This window comes from Condylura cristata, unplaced genomic scaffold, assembly GCF_000260355.1.
Source record: "Condylura cristata isolate star-nosed mole 26May11 unplaced genomic scaffold, ConCri1.0 scaffold00001, whole genome shotgun sequence".
NCBI classification, from domain to species: Eukaryota; Metazoa; Chordata; class Mammalia; order Eulipotyphla; family Talpidae; genus Condylura; species Condylura cristata.
Genome location: NW_004567102.1, coordinates 20,377,611 through 20,402,829, shown reverse-complemented (window position 1 = coordinate 20,402,829; position 25,219 = coordinate 20,377,611). Strand labels below are relative to the sequence as shown.

The window sequence follows — 25,219 nt, the reverse complement described above, 5'->3', positions numbered from 1 at the left end:
GTTGGTGACAAAAATTTACACTGGCAGAGAGTAAAGCAATATAATTTGGCTTGGGAAAGTTAGATTTTCTGAAATAGGAAAACGAAGCTCTTTGACTACAGGACTGTCACTGATCGTTTTCTCCCGGGGTAGGAATGGAGAACGAATAGGCATTTGCTGGGATCGCAGGTGGCAAACTCCACACGTACAGATTGATTTCATTTCTCTCTCTCTCTCTCACACACACACACACACACACGCACACACACACACGCACACACACACACACATATACACACTTCCTCATGGAGAGTCCCCAGCAAGATAGCTGGAATGTGCCAAGCGAATGTATGCACACACGCAAAAACTGTCCCGGGCTAGACAGAAAATAGAATCGCTCAGGTCTAATAAGTGGAAAACACTAGCAAAGGTGTGGCTTTTGGACCGCGAACCCCCAAAAGCCAGTGTAAGCAGCTACTTGGCCTCTCGGATTCTGCGAGTTTCTAGAGCTAGAAGTAAACCTCACTTGTGGCCTCTAGGGGGAGATGTCTCATTACAAGTGTGTCAGTAGAAGGCTCTAATAAGGCAAGTCATCCGCGGTGAAGAATATGGTGAGATGTGCAAGTTTTTAGAAATGCAAAGCATTTTGAAACAATGTTGAGTATCACAGCAACTACCTGCCATTGACCACCTTGTAGGAGGACCATCATTGCATTCTTCTACGATGCTTCTGACCGCTTGAGGAGGCTGCCTTCTGAACTCCCCCAAATACCCACTGTATCCTTGTCCTCATTAGTCCAATCTGGGCAGATGTCATCCATCACCAGAATTTTAAGTGCAGAACAGCCTCTCTGAAATAAACTCATTTCCATTTAACTTTCCTTGGCTTTATCCTCAATCTGGTCTTAAATTGCATCACGTTTAATTTTAAATGCCAGTGCTCTTTTGTCTACAATAGGTTTAATTTTTCTTCGGACAGTTAAGACAGTCTACCACAAATATAAGAGTGTTTATATTAGTGACAACTAAATATTGGCAGTGGAGTAGAACAGAGGAACATTTGAAGGTATTTTTAATGTTCTATTTTAATCATTCAATAAATATTTAAAACTTTCACAAAGCAGGGCCCCAAGATTGATCACCTACAGCTGCCTTCCAGTTTACACTCTAACCTACCAGCTGTTCCCTTATAAGGCCTTATACTTCCCCACTTTGTGTCTCTTTTGTTGGTGATCTCAGTATTTCGGAGTACTACGCCCTCCCTCCTTTTAGAATCCTGCCTTCCTCCATTCAACTGAGCCTTTGCTGATTCTACCTGGGCTGCTCTTCACTCCCAAGGCTCTTTGTAATTTCATGTGCTATGATACTCTCAAAAGGTATATTCTTCTACCTGAAAAGTTTTTAATCTTTTGGGAACATGAACCACTAGATGATTTTATCCATTCACCTCTCAAAAAAATGCACCTATATAAAATAAAATAAAATAAAAATTGTACACTAATTGAAAAGGGTTGTGAATACATGTGCAACTCCTTAGGAATATTAGCACCTCTAGATGTTAAGCTCTTTTTCAGTTAGGCCCTTTTGTGTTTGTGATCACTCAAGTGCCCACCACAGTATACTGAGGCAACCAGGCACAGAGCAGGCAGACTGGGGCTCAGGAGGCTGGCAGGCCTTCCAGCCCCCACAAATATTTACTCTTTTCTCTTTTACCTCTCTCTGTGGTGGTTAAAGACACACCAGCACGTCCCAGGGGATGAGCTGAGAGACGGACGAGCTGAGAGACGAGTCATGAAGCAGGTTTGCAAGGCAAGATGCTGCTGTCCAGTAAACAGCCCTCTGGCTATTTATTTAGTAATAGTGAAAAAGCATGACTGACTATGTGACAATGGCAGGAGAAATGGGATCCCAAAGAAACAAAGAGTATTCATCTTTACTGTAAACAGGACTTCAAAGGGATCAACGGGTATCAATTATATAGGGAACAGAGGGGGACATGTACTACAAATACAAGGAAAATGTTCTGCGCAGACGCTTGGTGTAATTTTCAAGCTACTCCCAGACCACCTCAGACCCTGACCACACAATCAGTCAGTGGTTACCTAGGCATCCCCTGCCACCTGGTGATTTGGGCCAGTGTCTCAAGTCATGCGGGAGTGCCAAGTCCAAATCATTTATACACATAGGTGCATAGAGAGGCCATGGCACACAAGTGCCGAGGCCCTTGGTAGAAGGACGGCCACAACATCTCTGGTGTTCACTTGTGGTCTCTTCCCCTCGTAGCCATAGCCGTTCTCCACTGCCCTTATAGCCTCCGCCTCCAGGCTCAGTTGTGCACACTCACGTGTGCCCACACCATACTCAGGTGTCCACCATCAGACAGGTGTGCCCTGTGCCCATGCCAAGTGCCTCCTGCATTAGCACAATCAAGGCCGCAGGTGATAGCCACAGAGGACAGTGGTGTAAAAGCTTGACCGTATCATTTACACCACCAATAGCAACTTCCAAACCAAAAGATGACATAATGTCTCAGAACTGGAAAAATAGGCTCATGTTTAACATTCCCAATATCTTACTAAATAGCATTTCTGCTAGGCAGCCCAAGTAATAGCTGCCTTTCCATCATATTAAAAATCAATTAAGTCCAGGGAACAAAAGAATTTGTGACAGCATCTTTATTGTTTGTTTAATGCCTCGGTATTTTGGTGCCTCCATTACTATAAAGAGTATTTTCTGTGTCCTAAGGTAATTGCTATCTGAATCCACATCACAGTACCACACATGCATGATTATGTCATGTATTTCAGTAGCCAGATTTAGTAAAGCCTTGGAAGCTCTTTCATGTATTTATTTCATCAACAAAAATGGACTGACACGGGTTCAGCCCTAGCAACCATGTGGCATGTAAATTGCAGATTCCAGCCTCCCCATCAGGAAGAGGAAACTAAATATAAACACACAGCTTTTACTTCTACTACATCTTAAGCATCTCAAACATAAGGACCACTGTGTCATTAATTTTTGAATTCCCCTATCTGGCACTCAATGGCCCTAAACAGATATTTACCGTACTGAATTGATGTAAATGTAAAATGTATGAAAAAGTGCTGGTTTTAGCTTGACATTCAACAGATGGTTTGAATCAAGTGTGACCCAAACCTATAAAACTTCAAATTTTCATCTGGAAACTTCATACACATTCCTTCCAAAATGACTTGGCTCCCCCATTTAGCCTGTAATAAGCACAGAGTACCTTCTCTGACAGAATTTCCATCACTTCTCAGTTCTGTGCCTGCCAACCACAGGCTGTCCCACCAGGAATTCATCCGTAGGAAGCTACGGGCTCCAGGAGTTCTGCCCCATACTCATACTTGCAGTGGAGATTTTAGTTACAAAGCTTGGTAAGTCAATGAGAGTGTTCATTCTTCCCTTGTTCAGGGTGTGTCACCCTAAAAACCAAATTTGTGGTAAGTTTTCTTCCACAGTGAGGTTGCTAAAAACTCTAGGTCTACCAACTCTGCCTGTCCTGGAAAGCAGGTGAACAGGGGGCATTTCCAGCAGGACAGCTGACCCAGGAAACCTAATGCATGGACAGCCAACAGCTGATGCCTTCACCCTTTCCATCCCTGTCTTCCTTTGGGACCTGGCTGGGGAAGAAACCAAGACAAGCATCTTGTTTATTTTCCCTTTGATTCAGATTTTTTTTTTTATTAGTGTGGCATCAAGGAGCAAGAGAACTAGTGGAAAAGCATACTTCTAAAAGTAAGCACAGGCCCTCCCTGGTGGCACAGTGGATTAAAGCACAGCACTAAGAAGCTAAAGCCACTTCAGTATGAGTTTGATCCCCAACCCGGGAGGTGATCCACATGGCACAGCAGACCTCTCCTGACCCATCCGCTCCCCTCAGCAGTGTACTTCGTCAGTCAGCCTGTTCTGCTCCCCACTCTGTCTATGATGAATCCTGTCACTGCCCCTACACAAGTTAGCCTTGCGTATATCATTATATGGTTGGTTCCAGAAATACTAATTGATCACCTACTAAGTGCCAGCAATAGTTTTTGAACAGAAGATACAAGTAACAAAACAGCCCAAAATACCTGCCCTCATAAGCTGTATATTCTGTGAGGAGAGACAATAAACAAGAGAAGGATACATATTAGTGTTATATAATCGTCTCTAAATAGAAAAATTAAGCAAGAAGGATATAGAATTTTTGGAAGAGGTACTGAAATTTCAGAATGGTTGGCCAAGAAAGATTGACTAAGAATGCAGGCTAGAAGAAATTTAGGGATTTAGTAGTATATATCTTTAGGAGAGTAGTATTTCAGATGGAAGACTTATCCTATTCCATAGTATATAATACAATATTGATATTGGTACAAGACAAATCAGCCAATGGAACAGAGCAGAGAACCCAGAAGTGGACCTATAGCTATGAAGAAGCCTGCATTACAACAGATCCACAATACAATAAATGGAGAAACAATGTACAATTCTAAATGATGCTAAGACAATGGCTCTCTCTATGGGAGTGATGCATTTTTTACCTGCCACTATACAGAAAAATAAATTCCAGATATTTTTAAGGACTAACATGTGTATTTCAATAGATCCACCTGTTCTGTTCCCCCTGTCTCTGGTGAATCCTCTCACCTCCCCCACTGCACCTCTGGCCTACACCATAACTCTTGTTTGCATAAGTGACTTACAAGTGAAAGGCAAAGCTTGAAAGATTTAAAACAAATATCTTAAACATAATGTTAAGAAAAGGTATAAGCTTTTTAGTATAGTGGTTATAGAGGTACAAGAGTGTAAATATACTTAATGATACTGAGCCATACACTTAAAATGACAAATTTTGTGTTAAGAATATTGGATCTCAATTTCCTGAAGAAGAACAAGCTAAAAAGGAAAGGATTGATCATTTTAATTACAATAAAGTAAAGAAGTTTAAAAAGCACAAAAATATACATTTTTAATGATTTGCAAATTGCAAAGTTGTCAGATATGATTATCATAGGATTTGTATTATATACAATAATAAGATTAAAACACAATAGAAAAAAGGAGGAAAAAATCCTGAGCAGGTATTTCACAACAGAGGAAATATAAGTCTCCTACCCATCATCAGGACATAACCGTATGAAAATTAGTGGAAATGCAATTAAAACTACAGTGAAATAATAATATTCTATACCCACCAGGTGGCCAAAAATGTTTAATCTGAAAATACCAAGCACTTTAATATGAAGGAATTCATATACTTCAGATAGGAAGATTCACTGATGCAACTACTTTGAAAACAATCTGACCTCATCTGGTAAATTTCACTTTTTGTCCCACTGCAGTAATTCTCTGTAATTATATTCTCCAGACAAATTTTGGTACACAAATATCAACAAACATTAACAAGGATGTTCACAACAACACTGGGACAGTAAAAACTGGAAAATACCCATCATCAGAAAAACAGGTAAATAAATTATAAATAATTCCACCGAAAAATATTTTTAAAAAATAGTTTGAAAATGAATAATTTCAATTAAACATATCAACATGCTGAATCTCAAACACTTAACTGAAAAAGTACATCATAAAATAATTAATCTATATGCTGGACATCTTCCATTCTGCCCCTTGCCCTACTGAGCCTCATCCACTACACTGAATTACACCTGACTTGTAAGTGCCTCAGCTATGTGTTCTTGTGCCTCTGTTTCTAAAACATCTTACATCAATTTAGAGCCCAAGCAGGAAGAGAAGAAAGTGAGATCCATTATTTATTGCCCTAGGTGACCCCTAAGAATCTATCATTGCACCTCTCAAGGTGGATGACTCTGACACCCTTCCTCCACATCTGGTACCAGCTCCCTCCACCTCACCTGTCAGGTCCCTACCAATTAATGTAACTAGTTCACTTAAGCCCACCTTGATTGCACTCTCTATGTCTTGTGCATTGTCATCTACCCCCACACCTTTGCGGTCTCTGCAAAAAAAAAAATCTTTAAATTAGCCTAATTTTGAATGTATGTTCTATCCTTGCTGGATACTGACAGAAACAATTCAGCATTTATATAAAAACCAAAGATCAAGTGAGATAATATATTTTTCAGGGAAACACAGACCAGGCAGAAAAGAGAGAGAGAGAGAAAGGGACTAATTAATACCCAGTTAAAGATTGTGGTTAACTCAGAGGAGGGAGGAGGGTGCTTGTTGGGGATGCGTGATACTTCGAAGATTCTAGTACTATTCTAATGCATATTATGTTCAATAGTAAATATGTAAATAATTGTCTTTTTTCTTCTTTCAGTCATACACACCTAGACAGTGAAAATTTTTAAAGGAAAGGAATAAACACAGCAGGGACAACCCAAGAGACAGAAAGGCACAATCTGTCATTCTCCCCATTGAGAGCCATAGGAAAATGTTTGAAATCATTTTCACTCCTAATTCTTCCCCCACTCATCCTCTTATCTCCACTTCCAAACCCTACAAAACCCAGATGCTTTCACCTTCCTTTCCCTACTGGACCCTGGGCAAAGGTGACTTTGTAATGGGGACTGGGATTCTAGAAGATGGACTGCAGCTGAAGGCTAGACATGGAAGTTTCCTACAGGGCAGATACACATGTGCCATTTCTGTCCATGGACTAGAACCAGGGGCTCACAGACAATACCGGTCCTCATCCTTGTCTACCCATCTTCCTGTATCTGAACCACTCAGATGCCAAGATCCACAGGTCTTTTTTACTAAGTCACCACTTGCATAAGTTCTCACCCTCACTTGCCAGTTTAAACCATCCCTAGCTGGAATAACATGGTAGAGTGATCATCTGAGCCTCCCAATCAGCTTCTCATAACTGAAGCTTTTCAGTACCCTAGATCTCCTAGGGGGGATCACAGAGAAGTGGATGTTCTAGTCTCATTGGAGTAGTGTAGTGTGAAGCCAACAACAGATTTCTGATCCAGGCCTACGGTGAAAGGAAGAGACAGCAAGAGCAGAATGCACAGTCAAAATTAGGCTGATTTGGGCCCTCCCTGGTGGTGCAGCCAGTTAAAGCACAGCACTGAGAAGCTAAAGCCATTTCAGCAAGAGTTCCATCCTTGCCCCGAGGTGTTCCACAGGGCGTGGCAGACCTCTCCTGGCCCACCCGCTGCTCCCCTCAGCAGTGTACTTCCTCAATCTGCCTGTTCTGCTCCCCTCTCTGTCTCTGGTGAATCCTCTCACCGGCCCCTGCACCTCTGGCCTGTACCTCAGCTCTGTATGCATAAATAAATAAATCTTTAAAAAATATATTAGGGTAATTTAAAGTTGTTTTTTTTTTTTACAGAGACTGCAAAGTTGTGGGCTTAGGTAACAATGCATAAGACAGAGACAATGCAATCAAGGTGGGCTTAAGTGAAATAGTTATGTTACTGGGATAGGAACTATAGGAGGTTAAATCCAATATCTCTTCTTTGAGTTTATACATTTGGTGTTTGTAGGAGTAGGGTAGGACATAAAATGTATTTCACTATGAACATAGTACTAGTAAAATTGTTTACTTTTGGTGTTGTTCATATAGAGGAGACTAAAAAGGGTCCAGGAAAAAATCTGACTTTGATTTAACCACGTGGAAATAATTTTTAAATGATGGTACTCTAGAACATCACTTATGCTGTATAGATAATTACCTAATGCATCATAACTCTTATTACTCTGTGTCAGATTAATTTTCTTGGCAGAATTTATTTCACTACAATAGTAATTGTCCATGCTATCTGAAAGCAAAGACCTGTTTGGGATAAACATACAACCCAACTTGGTGACTGAAATCTAGCAGAAAGTCCCTTAGTTTTCTTTCACTATTTAAACTGAAGCTGAATTAAATCTGGTGCTAGACCTGTTTGCTTAAACTCATCTTATTTGTATTAAAAGAAATTTAAGTGAAGAGACAGGGTATAAGAAAATCTAAGTAATCAAGGAACTACCCTTATGCTTAGTACAGTTTTGCTTTATGTTCTATGAAGATTGACATTTCTCAGGGTACTGGCCAGGTAACTTGCCAGCTGGGAATTTCTAAAGTTAGTTGGTTACTTCTAATAAATCCAAGTAGATCTTGAACATCAGTTGTTACGTGGGCTCAAACTACTCCAAGTATTTGAATTTTTAACACAAGACTGGTTAACAAACCATGAGGTCCTTGAGACCAAGCAATTTCTTCGATTTTTAAACTTCCGCCTTAGCCACAGTTCCGGCTCAAAGTAGATGTTCCATATCTGTCTACTGAACTGAATTGAACTCTTCTGTTCAGTTCATCCCTAATTCCAGATGGGCTCTCATACACTTTATGATGTAATCCTTCACAGAAGATGTGTTTTCACTCTGGATTTTGGCTTTCCCAATGAAATTGCTGATCAAAATATTTTCTCTCAGTTGGCTGACTTTTGGAAACTGAAGTAGGTATAAATATGACCTTGTTATGATGCCAAGATTAAATCACACGTGACTGAACGGTGCTCATGACCAAAAGTTAGCATTCATAGCTAGAAAATTTTTTTATGCATCAGAAATGGAAATAAAATAATAATAATAATTCTACCTTACTCTGACCAATCTAAACACTTTAGGATCAATATTTAGGGTTATCCCTAAATCCAGAGGGAAAAAGGAACTTCCTAATATGTGTGGAATCACCTCATCTGCAATTTCTTCTCTGAGAACAGCAAAACATTATCTGTTAGCCAAGGACCCATTTGTCTAAAAGGAACAGGATTTTTTCCCTACAGGAATAAGTATCTCAGGGCCTGTTTTTCAGAAGCAACACAGTATTTCCTTGGGATTCCACTTTAATGGGCCTTTCAATCTTTTCAGGCCTCTCTGCCCATTTTACAGGCCCCCAAGTCAAGTGCCCCAGGCAGGCTCCATTCTCTCCTCAACACTGCAGCCTCCTCATCCAGCCCACACACATGCTCAGGCTACACAGGCAACTTTTAGAATCAAGGTCAGTCTTCCCCCAGGAGTTATTAGGTTGGACTTTTCCACTAGAGGCAGAGGAGAATCTGTTTTCCTGGAAACTTTAATGACCTTAGCTAATTGTAAGTATTTTCTCTCATTGTGTAGAGTTACTCCAATCGTTTTAATATTAAATTAAATCCAGACTCTTCCAATCATATCTGTTTTCTAATAATAATGACATTGGCATTTGTGGAGCATATTGTGTTTTTCTAAGCAATTTCATTTATATGATCTAATCCAGGATTTCTCAAACCACTTAAATATCTGGGGTTCCCTCATTCAACTATAATTGCTATTTTTTTACTTGTCATTTTTCCCCCACTTTTATAATAAGCTATCTTAGAATGTTGAATGTAAAGCATATCCTGTGTCATCTTGAAGACTGTCATTTCCAAGTAATGCTATATGACTCCAGTGTCAGTGCATGTGATGTCAATCCCACTGGTATCCTGTGATCATCTGAAATGATATGTTTAGCTTTCAATGTGTTGGTAAGCATGACTAGCTACTAGCAGTTTCTAACATCAAAATGTTATCAGGACATGAGGGAAAATTCCCCACACCTCTGGGTTTTATCCTAGGTTGCATAAGTAATCAAAGAGCATCATAAAGAATGATTAACAGAGGAAACATTAAGTAATGTACTGTGAGAAGCTACAATGATTATGCAGGTCCCATCTCTGCCAGGAGTAAAAGAATATTAATCCTAACGTGCTTAAACTATTAGTATTTAGAAACTATTATAACAATAACAATGACATCAAAATGATACACATTAACTCTAAATATCCTTGATCATTTTTTGGTTATTTTGTCTTAAGGACTTCTTTTTGTTACTCAAATTTGAGGATTATTAATCTAATCAGAAACTAGAATAACAGTAAAGCTTTTGATTTATGTTAACCATAGTAACTTAAAAGATTTTGACAGATTTAGATATTTTAAATCAACTTTTACTTGAAGATTTTTTTTGATCAATTATTAGTGTCTGCTTCAACAACTGAATTTGAGATAATGGACTTTTATGACTGAGTTATTTCTAGAATCCACTGCCTTAGGATTATAAGGACTTGGACTTTAGTGTTTACTTTGTTCCCAAAAATAGTTCCCTTAAACAGTGTTGTTATCTAACAGCACTTCCAACATGCTCAAGGTTGTTTGAAATACCATTAACTCTGATAGTATTACACAATACTAAGGTAGTTCTGTCTTTGCGAGATAAAGATAATATTTTTTCATTTTGAAGACAGTTTTTATATTTATCTCTTAGCCCTATATGAGTGACCAAGCAACATACAGACATACAGTTGTTAGATATATAGTTGTTAATATACTATTTAAAATTCAATGGTTACCTTGAAATTAGTGGAACACATAAAAAAGTACAAGGGTATTATTAACCAACATTAACCTCATTAAAAAAGAAATACAGTATTAAAAATAAATAAAACATGGGCAGAAAAGTATAAAACAATTGCCATAATTTCCACTAATTTTTGATCACAAAAAAATTTTTTAATACAATTACATTAGTTATATCAAACAAAAATGCTAAGAAAAAAAAATGAAAAGCCCACAATGCTGGCTAATGAATCAAGTATGTACTTATATGAAACACTTAAAAATTCAAAAGTTAAGTAATGTGGATGATAGAGAGATAAACATCTATATATTCCAATTTATATATATTCAAATGTAACTCTCCTCAAAAAACTAATCTAAATAATAGCTAAATTATTTAGGACATAAAGTGTTTTTCCTGAAATTTTTTGCATTTTCATCATAATTGGTGGGCCAGATTTAAAAGTAAACTCCGTTCACATTTAGAAGAATCTTGAGACACCCCCCCCAACGGTAGAGACTGAGAATACTACCTTAGCTTTTGACTTTCGGGATAGTTACTGGGAATGTCTTCTGAAGTGTCTTTCTTGAGTGGGTACTGTGGAAGAGAGAACAGAAAGTAGAATTAGAATTGCATCAGGATTCAGTCTTAATTCAGTCTTGACTACAACACTCTTATAATCAACAACTGACAAACATCTTTTCGCTTGAATTCCTCCTTAGCAGTATCCATGTTCAGGAAATCAGATTTTAACTGGCAGTCTTTCTCTTTATTCTTACGATGAATGATTTCAAATTATCAAGCAGAAAGCCATATCTCCCATCTTTAAGATCATTGTGCCTGATGTTTTCAGCTCAGGACCAACAGGAGTTCCAGCTTTGGAAGCAGTCGTTAAAAGGAAAGATGGTAGAGTAACAAAACTCAAAAGAAGAAGGATTTAGTCCCTTTTCTCTCCACTTTCTGCCATGACTGGAGATCAGATAACTCCCTACCCACTGGGCCCCCATATACCCAGCCCTCATCGCTCTGGTCTTGTCATACCCTTAGCACAAAATACAGTCAGCCGATGTGGTATTTTTTTTTAAATATTTATTTACTTGTGCATACAGAACTGGGGTACAGGCCAGAGCTGCAGGGGCGGTGAGAGGATTCACCAGAGGCAGAGTGGGGAACAGGACAGGCAGATCTTCGAAGTACAAGGTTGGGGAACAGGACAGGCAGATCTTCGAAGTACAAGGTTGAGGGGAGCAGTTGGGGGAGTCAGGAGAGGTCTGCTGTGCCATGTGGACCTCCTCCAGGGCTGGCCGGGATGGAACTCACGCGGAAGTGGCATTAGCTTCTTAGTGCTGTGCCTTAACCCGCTCTCCACCAGGGAGTGCCCAAGATATGGTATGTTTTTAACAGAATCCAATGTTCAGGGTTTTTTTTGTTTTTGTTTTTGTTTTAACATTTTACTTTTAAATACTTTCAGGTTTACAAAAAATGGTTTATAAAAAAATAGTGCCAAACATACCTACCCTATCTGCTGTCCACAAAGGCATTGTCCCTCTAATCTTTTCTCACCCAAGATCATACCATGTGTCATGTTTCCTAGCTCTTCTTTCTATGGCAAGTTCCTGAATATTTTAATATTCTTGAAAGAGACTAACCTGTTGTTTTACAGACTTCGCATGTTTCTGTCTAATTAAGTTCAGGTTGTACATTCTTGATAGATGCATGTCTTTCTCAGTACATTATGTCAGGAGACAGTTGATGTTGATATGTCTCATTACCTATGATGAGACTTTTCTCTCTTCGTTAAGATGTCATCTGCTAGACAGATTTAGAAGCTTAACAATGTAATGTAGATTTTGCACTTGTAAATGTAAATGTTGTAAACATAAAGTTACTAATTTTCCCTTTGTAATTACCGAGGGTGAAGGGACATATTTGAGACTATTCTTGGTCCTATCATTTTACTTTTAATTTTAGCATCCATTGATGATTTTGTCTGCAACAATTATTAATGTAATCTTTTCAAATAATAATTTTTCTATTTGTCATTTCTTCTATATTCATTGATTGCAAATCTACTATTTACAGCTATGTGAATTCATAGACATTTTATTATATGAGTTAACACCTATTACTATTCTTACTTTTGCTCAAATAAAGCAAAATTCCACCAATGAATGTAAGAACTCCCTCAAATAGCTCTTAGATCCTTTCAATTTGTCCCCTTAGGTTTTTATGCATTTTTCTAATTTTTTGCACCATAAGATACTGCAGAGTCATCTTTAACTCTTTTTTCTTGACCCCAGTATCAAAAACTTCTCAAAAGAGCCCTGACTTCCTTTAAGGGATTTAAAAATCAAGAGCTGAGAACTGGATGAGCTTGTTGCTACTGCAGTGTCACTGATCCTCAGTCCTTTCTGTATAGTGACTGAGAAAACATGCTGGATACATGACATGCACACCACCACGTGGGCTTATGGGCTGAATTCACAGTTCAAAATGATAGCTCCATCATCAGAAGATTCATTCTGCCTTTCTCCCTTGCTTTTGTTTAAAAATTTACTCCTTTCTCCCAATAGTAAAATGTAGCTCTAATCCACAGGTTCTTGTTGCCTTTGAAGCTCTTAAATTGCTTGCTCAGTCCTCTAATATGATGAAATAGATTCAGAATTTGCACATTAGATCCCTGAAAAAAAAAAACTTACTAACTAGAGCAAAATATTCCCATACAATTCTGTAAGTACAATTCTATTATGTGTTTTTCTATTTGTAGAAAGACAAGATGTCTTTTCACGTTAGAGCACATACTGAAAATTCTTTTTTCAAATCTAGTAAAGTTATTTCTTTTCTTCTCCATGCCCTTCATTATAGTTGTTGTTCATTGTCATATAGTTAGATTCATTTGCTACCATTAATTAAGTCATTTCATATCCCATCCATTTTGTTGATTTTATTTATTTTTTGAACAAGTGAAACATTAATTTGGTTCTGAAATTCACAGAAATCACACACACACCTTCTATCCTGTTCCTATTCCCTCTCCCCCCCCCCTTTTTTTTTCTATCCAAATTTACAGGTTATTTTAATCTGGGATCTGGGGAAGATAATTTTGCTATTCAATATGTCAGCGAGCCACAGAGAAGATGGTAAGCCTATAGGTAGATGATATAGTTAACTTTATAAATGAGAACTTATGGGACCAGTGGACCTAGTCATATGGCAATGAGATCAGGAATTTGGCAATTAAGGTTTGCCACTAAGGGAGAAATTTAAAACAAGGAAAGAAACAGTTCTGAAATATTTTTGTATTTTATTTATACCTTCCATGAATTTTTCTTTTATTTCTCTAAAATCAATCAGCTCATTAAAAACAAAACTAAAAATTATAATTCTAACTCATTAAATCACAAAATGCTATGAACCAAATATATATTGGCTTTTTCTTATGCCAAATGTTTCTTTTGGCAGAAAAGATACTAACCCACTCCAAAATAAAATAGTTGCTTGCTACTGGTTAAACATTTAAATACTGGATCAGATGTTCCTCATTTGAACTACTTTTATAAAATGCAATTCTTAATGATAAAAAAAAAAATCTTGATTCACTATATAGAAGTATTTAACATGAAGATGTATTTATTGGCACCAACAATTTTAGCAGCATTTCCTTACACCAGCTGGGAAGAAAAAAATAAGCAGCTTTTTAAATGAATGACTTACAAATGTAGTTTGAAAACTGGAATTCTACTAATTTTTAAAGCAAAAAGTAAGTTTTATTTTTCTGATTATGAAAGCATATTTTATTATAAAAAATTAAGTTGACATAAAAAGTAACAGAAAGTTAAAAGCCCTAACACTACTACTTGGAAATAACTGCTACTGGCTTTTTTAAACTATTTCTCTCCACATACTTTTTTTTAATAGGTATACACAAATGCTTACAGTTTATTTATGTGTGTTTATATATTTTATATATGCTTATATACAGTATAAATGTGATCATGTTATATAAACTTCTGAGTCTGTTTTTGTTCATTTACTAACATAGTTTGTTGTAATCTCTGTCCCTATTAATAACTGTAGCACTGCATTATCTTCATTATTCCGTAGTACTCCTTTGCACTTATCATAGTGTATTTCACCAATTTCCTATTAATGATACCATTAATTCACATCTAGATTTTCCTGAGATTACAAATTACATTGTAATGAATATCTTTGTGTATACATTTTTTTTTAAAGATTTATTTATTTATGCATACAGAACTGGGGTATAGGCCAGAGGCTCGGGGCGGTGAGAGGCTTCACCAGAGACAGAGTGGGGAGCAGAACAGGCAGATCGACGAAGTACACTGCTGAGGGGAGCAGCGGGTGGGTAAGGAGAGGTCTGCCACACCATGTGGTCACCTCCGGGGCAGGCAGGAATCGAACTCATGTGGAAGTGGCTTTAGCTCTTCAGTGCAGTGCTTTAACCGGCTGCGCCACCAGGGAGGGCCTGTGTATACATTTTTTACTACTCATCTACTTATTTCTTTGGACTGAAATTTTTTAGTGAAAAATATGTATGACTGGCATTTTGATGTATTTTATCAAATAGTTTCCCTTAAAGTTTGAACTAACTTATTAAGAATTAATAATTGTTTACCATTATAGGGTATTTTACTATTTTCAATATTTATACATACTCTGTCTTTTTCAGTATTGCTTTGGTTAAATTTTGTTTATATATGGAAAACTCAGATTGGGTAAATAAGAAATGAAGAGGGAGATGCTTATTCTTGCTTTACCTTTATATAATTTTAACTAGACACAACCAAACTTACACACATATTACTTGGGTAATTAAAAACAAAAACTGTTGGGTCCTCCCTGGTAGCACAGTGGGTTAAAGCACAGCACTAAGAAGCTAAAGCCACTTCAGCACAAGTTCATCCCTGTGCCCCGCCTACGGCTCCCCTCAGCAGTGTACTTCATTGATCTGCCTATTCTGCTCCCCACTCTGTCTCTGGTAAATCCTCTCACTGCCCCTGCACCTCTGGCCTGTACCCAGTTCTGTATGCATAAATAAACATCTTTTAAAACTATTTAAAATCAGAATAAAGTCTATAGCTTTGACTTTTAAAAACACACTTTAAGAATTTGATTAATAGCTTTTCGAGCTACACAGCTTCCAAGCATATCTGCCAAAAGTCAAACTCAAAGACTAAACTTGGCCATACTGCAGTAAAGTACAGCTGGTTTATCTTACCTGACAACCAGACATTCAAGGAAATTAAATTTATCCACAGGCTTTGTGATACCCATTAGCTGAAAGTCTCCTGAGTAGAACTTTACTTTTAGAATCAAGTCTTTATCTTTAAACTTTTTTTTTTTTCTTCAGAGAAAGCTTGCCCTTTTAGCTTCCTAAAACAAACTTCTATGGTTCTGTTTAATCAGGGTCACTTAATGGGGAAGAGAATCATACATTTTGTTGTCCAAATAAGCACACTTTTGAGTGTGAGAAGGTGCTATGATAATTTGCTGGGATAACCATGTCAAATAAAGGAGAATATATAATCTCACTTCATTTAAGGCTTTTTCCATTACTGTTACTTTAGGAGTTAGCTTTAAGTTTTTCAATATTTAGTAAATAGCAACTAGGTGTTGGGGGAGTCAGAAAGGATATATAACCCATGATCCAGGTCTTTGAGGAGTTTACCAGATGCCTGAGAAGATAGAACCATTGCAAAAAAAAAAAAGAAAGAAAGAAAAGAAAAGAAACACATTATGAAAAACACCAAGGTCTAGAACAGTAACAACAAACACCAAATACTAAAAATCTTTCACATATTTAAGTTTTTCATGATACTTAAGTGAAATGATTATCTTCACTTTTGAGTTGAGTTATATGACTCTCCCCAAAGTCACAGAGCTATTAAAAGATTGAGACTGAGGCCCTCCCTGGTGGCGCAGCAGGTTAAAGCACAGCACTAAGAATTGAAAGCTACTTCCACATGAGTTCAATCCTCCCTACCCCGGAGGAGATCCACATGGCGTGGCAGACCTCTCCTGACCCGCCCGCTGCTCCCCTCAGCAGTGTGCTTCGTAGATCTGCCTTTTCTGGTCCCCATTCTGTCTCTGGTGAATCCTCTCACCATCCCTGCAGCTCTGGCCTGTACCCCAGTTATGTATGTATGCACAAATAAATAAATCTTGGGCCCTCCCTGGTGGCGCAGCGGGTTAAAGCACTGCACTGAGAAGCTAAAGCCACTTCCACATGAGTTCAATTCCCGCCTGCCCCGGAGGTAAACCACATGGCGTGGCAGACCTCTCCTGACCCGCCCGCTGCTCCCCTCAGCAGTGTACTTTGTTGATCTGCCTGTTCTGCTCCCCACTCTGTCTCTGGTGAAGCCTCTCACCGCCCCTGAGCCTCTGGCCTGTACCCCAGTTCTGTATGTACAAATAAATAAATCTTTAAAAATAAATAAAAATTAAAAAAAAAAAAAGATTGAGACTGAACCACAAAACCCCATGTTAAGCTTCAGTACTTGCCTCCTGTATATGTGCTCTACTTTGTGGAGAAGCACATCTTTGGCTATAGGGGATATTCAGTGCTAATAAATACATTAAACTATAGCTGGTATGGAAACAGAACAGACAGACTAGGGGGTTGAGACAAGGAAGGTTCAAAGATATATGTGAAAGTAAAAAGTACAAGTCAAATGAGAGATCAGCAAGAAGGTATGAAGCTATATGTCTAGATATGCAAATTACCAGTTTTGGAGAAGAGAAGAAAGGACACTCTTAAGAAGAAAACAATGTTGGCTAGATGTGGTCAGGTTGTCATTCAGTGGGAGTTGCACTCAGAGTATATAAGGCAGCATAACATAAAAGAAAAATTGGATACCAAGGTTGCTCTACAAAGAGAAATGTGTTGAGGCTACTAAATAAGACCCAATATTGAGGTGGGTTAGAATAATAGCTGTGGGCCCTCTCTGGTGGCACAACAGCTTACGGTGCAACACTGCAAAGCATGGCATAGCCACTTCAGTGCAAGTTAGATCCCCGGCGAAGGAGGTGACCCACATGGCATGGCAAACCTTTCCTGACCCACCTGTTGCTACCCCCAACAGTGTGCTTCATCCAGCTGCCTGTTCTGCTCCCCCCTCTGGCTCTGGTGAATCCTCTCACTGCTTCTGCACCTGTGGCCTGTACCCCAGTTCTGTATGCATAAATAAGTAGATCTTTAAAACAAACATTTACTTCTCAAAAAAAAAAATATATATATATATAGTAGCCATGCCACTAAAGGAAGAGAAAGAAAACAAAGCAAATATTCAATGATGGTGAGAGGAGTTGAGAATGTTGGCAATTGTAAAAGAGATCGCCAAGTATTTATGCCTGAGAGAATGTTGTTGGTTGGTAAGTGACAGAATTGTTCTGGTGCATTGGGAACTCCAGTTTATAATTCATATAAAGGAACTGTATCGATTTTCTCAGAGTGTCAAAGCAAAGGCCAAACTCATTGTTACAATGAGTAAAACATAAATTTCCTCAAAGTCCTGCAGAGAAAAGTCTAATCAAGATGCCAGCTGAGTTTCAACTTGAGGTCTCTCTTTGGCTTGTAGATAGCCATTTTCTGTTTCTTCACATGATCTTCCCTCTGTTTTTGTGTCATTACCTCCTTACGCAAGGACAAGTTTATATAGTCAATTATAGTAACTGGTGTAACCTCATTTTATCTCAATCACCTCTTTAAATGCCTTCTGAGAGATTGGGGGTTAAAACTAGTATCTGAGTGGGGAAGGAACACAGTTCAGTTCTTCACAGGGAGAGACAGAGAGGGAGGATTATTTAAATATTAACCTTTGGGAGTTTGCAGTAAAATTGAGTTATTGAAGAAGAATTTAAAAAGCAGATGGAGACACCCAACAAAATTTACGTACTTAAAGCTGTGAGACTCCATGATTTCTCTAAGGCAGAGTTTGGAAAACTAATAAACTTAAACTAAAAACTATTAATTTAGCAATTAACAGGAATTACTGGGCTGAGTATAATACAGTAACTAAAAATAAAAAGAGTCTTACTTTCAAAAAAATGTACAACACATAAGAATTACAAAAATACTTGTGCATGTATAAATGACATACACGAAAGTGACGCTAAGAGAGGGTAAGTAAATGTTAAGGTTGTTTTTAGAAGATAGAAATCACATGAAAAGGTAAAATGGAACAAGCAGAGAGTCTAGGACTGAGGTTGAAGAGAGTTTGTTTCTTTTGTTAATAGTGACTTCTGTAAGTACTTAAATTCTTTGGATCTGTGAGAACAAAAAGTTTTAACCTGGAACTTTGGGTTAAATCTTAAATCTTTGGGACTTTGGGAACAAAACATAAATCAATTAATATTGGCTTTGAGTAATGCCAGTAAATGTTGAATCAGACTCTGAGTTTTCACTGGTCAAGATCATGCAGAAACTCAAAACTCAGTTTTATTACTCTTTAAAATATAAGGAAAAATACTTGCCAATCATTCATCACTATATTAGTGAGGATGATAGACTTGCAAATAATGCTCTCAGCTTCTCTTGCAAACAGGCTAAAGGACAGTGTTTTATAAACCCCATCTGCACAGAAGGTCCTCCCTGCCCATCACACTGCTCAAGCCCAGACTTCCTACTCGTCTAACTAATGAGCTGTGACTGCAAGACCCCTGCTCAAGTACAGTTGTGCTCAGATTGTGTCTCAGTTGTGTTTCAAGTTGGGAATGTCCACTGACTCAGTGCTATGGGTCAGTTTTACAGTTTAGTTAGTGGTCACTCTAGAAATCTTAGTGGAAAATATAACAGAGATTAAGTACATGTTGACAAAGAAATAGAAAGTAAAATGCTACTATTAGGGAATGCTGGGTGAAAGACATAGGACACTTTCGCCGCCTAGAAATCTACTGTTGTGGGCTACTGCAGTGTCACCTCATCTTCCACAAGCAGATTTAGTTTAGGACTTGTAGACAGCAGAGACACTATTGGAGTGAGATAGCCATCCACTTGTAGCCTCAAAAACTCCCTTTCCCAATCTCTTGCTTGTTAAATAAGCCCTGTTATTGGACCCTGAGCCTGAGAGGTCTTGCAATGGTGCACAGGGTGAGAACCCACTGACAGTGACCTGTCCTTCACCCCAGCCACTGCCCCTTAGCTCTCTTTGGCACTATTGAGCATTACCTCAGCTTCTCCAGTAGTTCTCTGAGCAGTTTTCCTACAGCTTAAAAGCAAACTACCTCATCTGGAAATTGAGCAGGGCTAAAGCAGGGATTTCCTTTTCCTTCAGGTTTAGAGAATACAGTTTCCAGGAGTTTTAAAATGACCAATAAAGTAAGCAATAATATTTTCCAGTTCTAATGTGTAGTTTCCCCAATATAAAACCTCTACAAATTCAAGTACTTCTTAACACAGAATTAGAAACATGATTTTAAGCTATTCTGGAAAGCACTATGTCTTCATAGAGTTGAGTTTAGAGTTTCATGTGCTATAATTTCACCACTTTGGGTAAAAGCACAAGTACTCTAAACTGTCACAATCTAATATCTTTTTTTAAAGATTTATTTATTTATTCATACAGAGCTGTGGTACAAGTCAGAGGTGCAGGGTCAGTGAGAAGATTCACCAGAGACAGAGTGAGGAACAGAATAGGCAGATCAATGAAGTACACTGCTGAGGGGAGCAGTGAGCAGGTCAGGAGAGGTCTGCTGTGCCATGTGGGTCACCTCCAGGGCCAGGGATCGAACTCACAGTGAAGCAGCCGCAGCTAGTTTACAGTGCTGTGTCCTAACCTATTGCACCACCAGGAAGGGCCACAATCTAATATCTTTAAAAGGTGATTCAGACCATGCCCTTGTGCCTATCAGTCTGCCAGGTATCTGGCAAGTAGCAAGGACTGAAAATGAATACATACTTTTTTTTTTTTTAATTTGCTTCATTGAATCAATGTAATTATAAGTAGGGATTAGGGCAAATTATTCCAGAGTTCCAGAGCACTATAGACAGATGAGGTCTCCTATTCCATTTCTTGGTTCACAACAATGCTACCTACTCATCCCTATTGCTGAATACCCTTTCTTGACTGACCCTCCAACTCAATCATAGCTTGTCTTTTCCCTATATACTCCTCAAAATTCAGGAAACATGAAAAATTAAGAAATTGAGAACATAGTAATGTCCTGTCCATATTTACTGTCTTATGCATCTCTCAGAGTGTCACAGATATTTCTATGTTTTTGTCAACAAAGCCCTGGTAAAATAGCTAGAAATTAGACTACAAAATTTATTTATAAAGTATCTTTCAACATAATGTTTTTATTCAAAATAATAAAAAAGTGTCCAGGCAATGGAAAGAATTTCTAGTAGCTACCAGCTAGAGATAAGAAAGCACACACAGGGTGATAGGGGAAATTTTGGATTTGGGATTGTAGACACTTCCTAATGCTCAAGAGCACATAGTTCACCTTAAGCATTTGCCCCATGGGCAGAATCATTAATCTGTGCTAATGAATTTACTCTGATACAATCACTATAATGGTCCTTTGACATCAACTTTATTTCTAAGCAGAAGCAAATTCCCAACACTCCCAACCATGTTCTTCTGTGTGTGTTTTCCTACAACACACTGAACTGCAGATGTTGGAGTGCCAGGTTGGCTCCACCCAATGGACTGTGAGCTCCTCAAAGGCAAAGACTCATTCTTTATCCCCAGGGGCCTATAGCTCTGACATCCATAAATTATTTAATACACATCTGAAGAGTGAATAATTCTCTCTCCTTCTCTGGGTGATTCACACACAAACAGGTTGAACAAAGGAAGAACTTGCCTGCCAGACAGTTCAATTTCAGGAGGACAGAATTTTTACCATCTTGATCACTGCTGTGTCCTGAAACAGAGTAGGGCATATATAGTTTGCAACCATATGTTGAATGAAGAATGAATCTGCCTTCCTCTCCTTTCTATTTTAATTGATTTTCCAAGCAGTGACTCACTCTGATCTCATTCACCTTCTTTTTGTACTAAGTCTCTATGATGGTGACTTCTTGACTCTCACCACATACTTCCTGGAACTCACTGATCTATTACTTCATGTTCCTAGTCTTTCTGAATGTGTCTTCTCTTGCTACCACAGCCTCTCCTCTTCTCCATCCTCTTTGTCTTCCTTCACTTCCTCTCCCCCACTGCCAATAGCAAAATACATAAATTATGGGGATTTAATATACAGCATGGTGACTAGTTAATATACTCTATCGCATATTATGAAGTTACTAAAGGTAAATGTTATCACAAAACTAGCCCTAATTTTCTATGTGATAGATGTTAGGAGACTTACTGTGATGATCACTTAGCATTACAGAACAACTCCTGACTTATCATGCTTTGAATTAACAAGGTGGAAGTGCTACACATTCACTGGATACCATGCAATGATACTCAGAGCTTGGCTAGCTAAAACATCATGCTGCAGCTCCTGGTGAACATTTGGATTTAACAGTTTCTCCAGCTTACAATGGATTTACCAGGATGTCACTTTACCATAAGTCAAGGATGATAATATACAAATACTGAGTCATTATGTTGTACACCTGAAATTTGTAAGATGTTTTGTGCCAATTATATCTGAATCTAAAGCCGCCCGCATGAGTTTGATCCCCGCCTGCCCCGGAGGTGACGACATGGCGTGGCAGACCTCTCCTGAGGCGCCCGCTGCTCCCCTCAGCAGTGTATTTCATCGATCTGCCTGTCCTGCTCCCCACTCTGTCTCTGGCGAAGCCTCTCGACGCCTCTGGCCTGTACCTCAGTTCTGTATGCACAACTAAATAAAAATAAATCTTTAAAAAAAATACCATGATTCTCACAATATATGAAATTTTTATGCCGTAAGGGTCAAATCATAGAATATGCCCTGCCGTTTGAATGTGATATGTAATATTCTTACATTCTACAAAAGGTCATGGAATTCTGTACAGTAATTTGAGCACCACCTAGTGGGCATTATGTATGACTACTTTCCTGACGGAAAAAGGAAAGGCATTTCTTGAGATCTAGAGAGATGTGAGCCTGGAAATGCTCCTCCTTCATACTACTGGACTGATGTGACAAATGTACATAATTCATACAACTTTCCATCCACCACCCCAACACTTTAATAATGTTTTCTGGACTCTTCTAAATCCATCACACTTAAACTGCAAAGCCAGAACCCAGAGTTGTTATGCTTTTAAAACCGAAACATTATTAAGTAGACTAAATGATTGTTTCTGCTCCCCTTGTTAGGCCCCTAGGGGCCTAACACCCTGTGATCAGGAAGGAAATAGGAAGCATCAATGAAAAGAAAGGGAAGTCAGTTAAAAGTATCAGGGAGGAGAATGGCAGGAGGATCATCATCTTGGAGGGCAATTGTCTGGAGAGAATCAACACTCTGACCGGCCCCACCAATGCCATCTTTAAGACCTTCACTGTGATTATCGACAAGCTGGAAAAAGATATCAACAGCTCCATGATCAACAGCACAGCGGCCAGCAGGCTCCCAGTCACCCTGAGGCTGGGCCACTCAGTGCGACTCAGCTAGTTGATTGGGAAAGGTGGGTGTAAGATCACAGAGATCCGTGAGAGTACCGAGGCCCAGGTCCAGGTGGCCGGGGATATGCTGCCCAACTCCACCTACCCGGCCATTACCATTGCTGGCATGCCGCAGTCTGTCACCGAGTGTGTTAAGCAGATCTGCCTGGTCATGCTGGAGATGCTCTCCCAGTCTCGGCAAGGAACAGTCATGACCATTCCGTACCAGCCCAAGCCGGCTAGCTCTCCGTTGGTCTGCGCGGGCTGCCAAGATGGCTGCAGCGATTCAGCGGGCTACCCCGACGCGACCCATGATCTGGAGGGACCAGCACTAGATGCCTACTCGATTCAAGGACAACACACCATTCCTCAGCTTGATCTAGCCAAGCTGAACCAGGTGGCAAGACAACAGTCTCACTTTGCCATGATGCACAGCGGGACCGGATTCGCCGGAATTGACTCCAGCTCTCCAGAGGTGAAAGGCTATTGGGCAAGTTTGGATGCATCTACTCAAACCATCCATGAACTCACCATTCCAAATACTTAATTGGCTGCATAATCGGGTGCTAAGGCGCCAACATTAATGAGATCCACCAGATGTCTGGGGCCCAGATCAAAATTGTCTATCCAGTCAAGGCTCTTCTGGTAGGCAGGTAACTATCACTGGTTCTGCTGCCAGTATTAGTCTGGCCCAGTATCTAATCAATACCAGGCTTTCCTCTGAGAAGGGCATGGGTTACAGCTAGAGTGGTGTAGGTTCACTCTTAACCCCTTTCTACTGTTTTCCCATGATCCAACTGTGTAATTTCTGGTCAGTGATTCCGATTTTTAAATAATTTGTTAAGTGTTCGGTTTCTACACGATTTTTATCATCTGCTGAGAATTAAAAAAATCACATTCTCTGTTCAGCTGTTAATGCTGGGATCCATATTTAGTTTTATAAGCTTTTTTCAGTTTTTAGTTTTGTTTTGGTTTTTTTGGCTCATGAAATTTATTTCTGTTTGTCGATAAGAAATGTAAGAGCAGAATGTTAATAAATTTCAGTTTAGTTCTGTAATGTCAAGAATTTAAAAATTAAAAAATGGATTGGTTTAAAAAAGGCTATTGGGTCTTCAGTTTGTGTGTCTTTCAGGTTTTTCTGAAACATGGTTAAATATAATCTGTCTTCATTTTCTATATCTGGACTGCATTTTTATTTCCATTTCTAGTCCTCATTAATGTACAATCTTCTCTTGCTTGGTTATTTTTAATCCTCTCTGGTTCCCTAAGCTATTATTAATGCAAACAGCATATTCATCCCTAATTAAAAAGAATCACTAAAAACAAATGCTTTAAGCAACTGACAAATCATTTTTAATATCAAATCAAAATAATTCAAAAACAGTGTCCATGAAAATAAACATGAACTTAAAAGTTTTAACTTAAGAAGTAAACAATTCTTAAGTTAAAGCAAGAGAGTATTAAGAATTTATTTCGCACATGGAGATGATTTCACAGCATTCATGGCAGAAATCTTACAAGTCACATAGTCCTTTACCTTGGCCCAAGAGACCTTTCTACAGTTTCCCAGTAATCAACTGGCTTCTTCTTGAATGCTTGCTGGGAGAGAGAATGAATTGAGTCTGAAATGAAGACAAGAGAATGGACTTCAATGTTAAACAAACGCAGGTCTTAATCTTGCAGAACTTGTGTCTTAAACTGCACACTTGCAGTTACTAGCTTTGTGACAGTAAGTGAATAACAAAACCTGTGAAATGTTCATTTTCACATCCACAGCACAGTATGATTGGGGGGGAGGGGGTGTGTGAGAGAAAATGTAAAGATTCCCCAATGCACATAATAATATCGGAAGTAAATGAGATCATCTACTGCCTTTCATGAGCAGTTTGCTTCACTTTGAGACAGCTCTAATGGAAATTGGTTTTTGCCTCAGTTTCTGCCTTTTGCCTTCATTTTCTACCTGGATTTTCCTTTCTAACTATACAAAACCTCCAACTCACACACACTGGCCTAACTGCTTAATTCAAAATTTCCTTTCTGCATTCCTCTCATTCATGTGCTGATAGGCTCAGAAAGTGATAAAAGACTTGTATAGTGCTGGGTTAATTAAGATGAAAGTGCTCAAAGTCAACAGGGTTTGCAGTCTTTCAAGGGAACCTGGTGTAATCAAGCCAATTTACTAACTATAGTAACCTGCTAACCTTATATTCTTTAATAGCATTCCTCTCCTGCCAGTCTTACCTTCCCACTCCTTGATCCTAACTGCTGGGATCACCACCCAAATACACTCAACACTCAAATTTTTATCACATTCATAGTAAAGAATGAATAT

General features: G+C 38.7%; 1 protein-coding gene across 1 annotated transcript; it reads left to right on the top strand.

Moving 5' to 3' along the window:
• Positions 1-325: 325 nt before the first annotated feature.
• Positions 326-23,633, top strand: LOC101634200 (poly(rC)-binding protein 1-like). The gene is given in 5 exon segments (XM_012729876.1): positions 326-494; positions 3,212-3,380; positions 22,633-23,426; positions 23,429-23,518; positions 23,521-23,633. Coding segments are annotated over 5 exon segments (1,335 nt in total).
• The last annotated feature ends 1,586 nt before the right edge of the window (positions 23,634-25,219 follow it).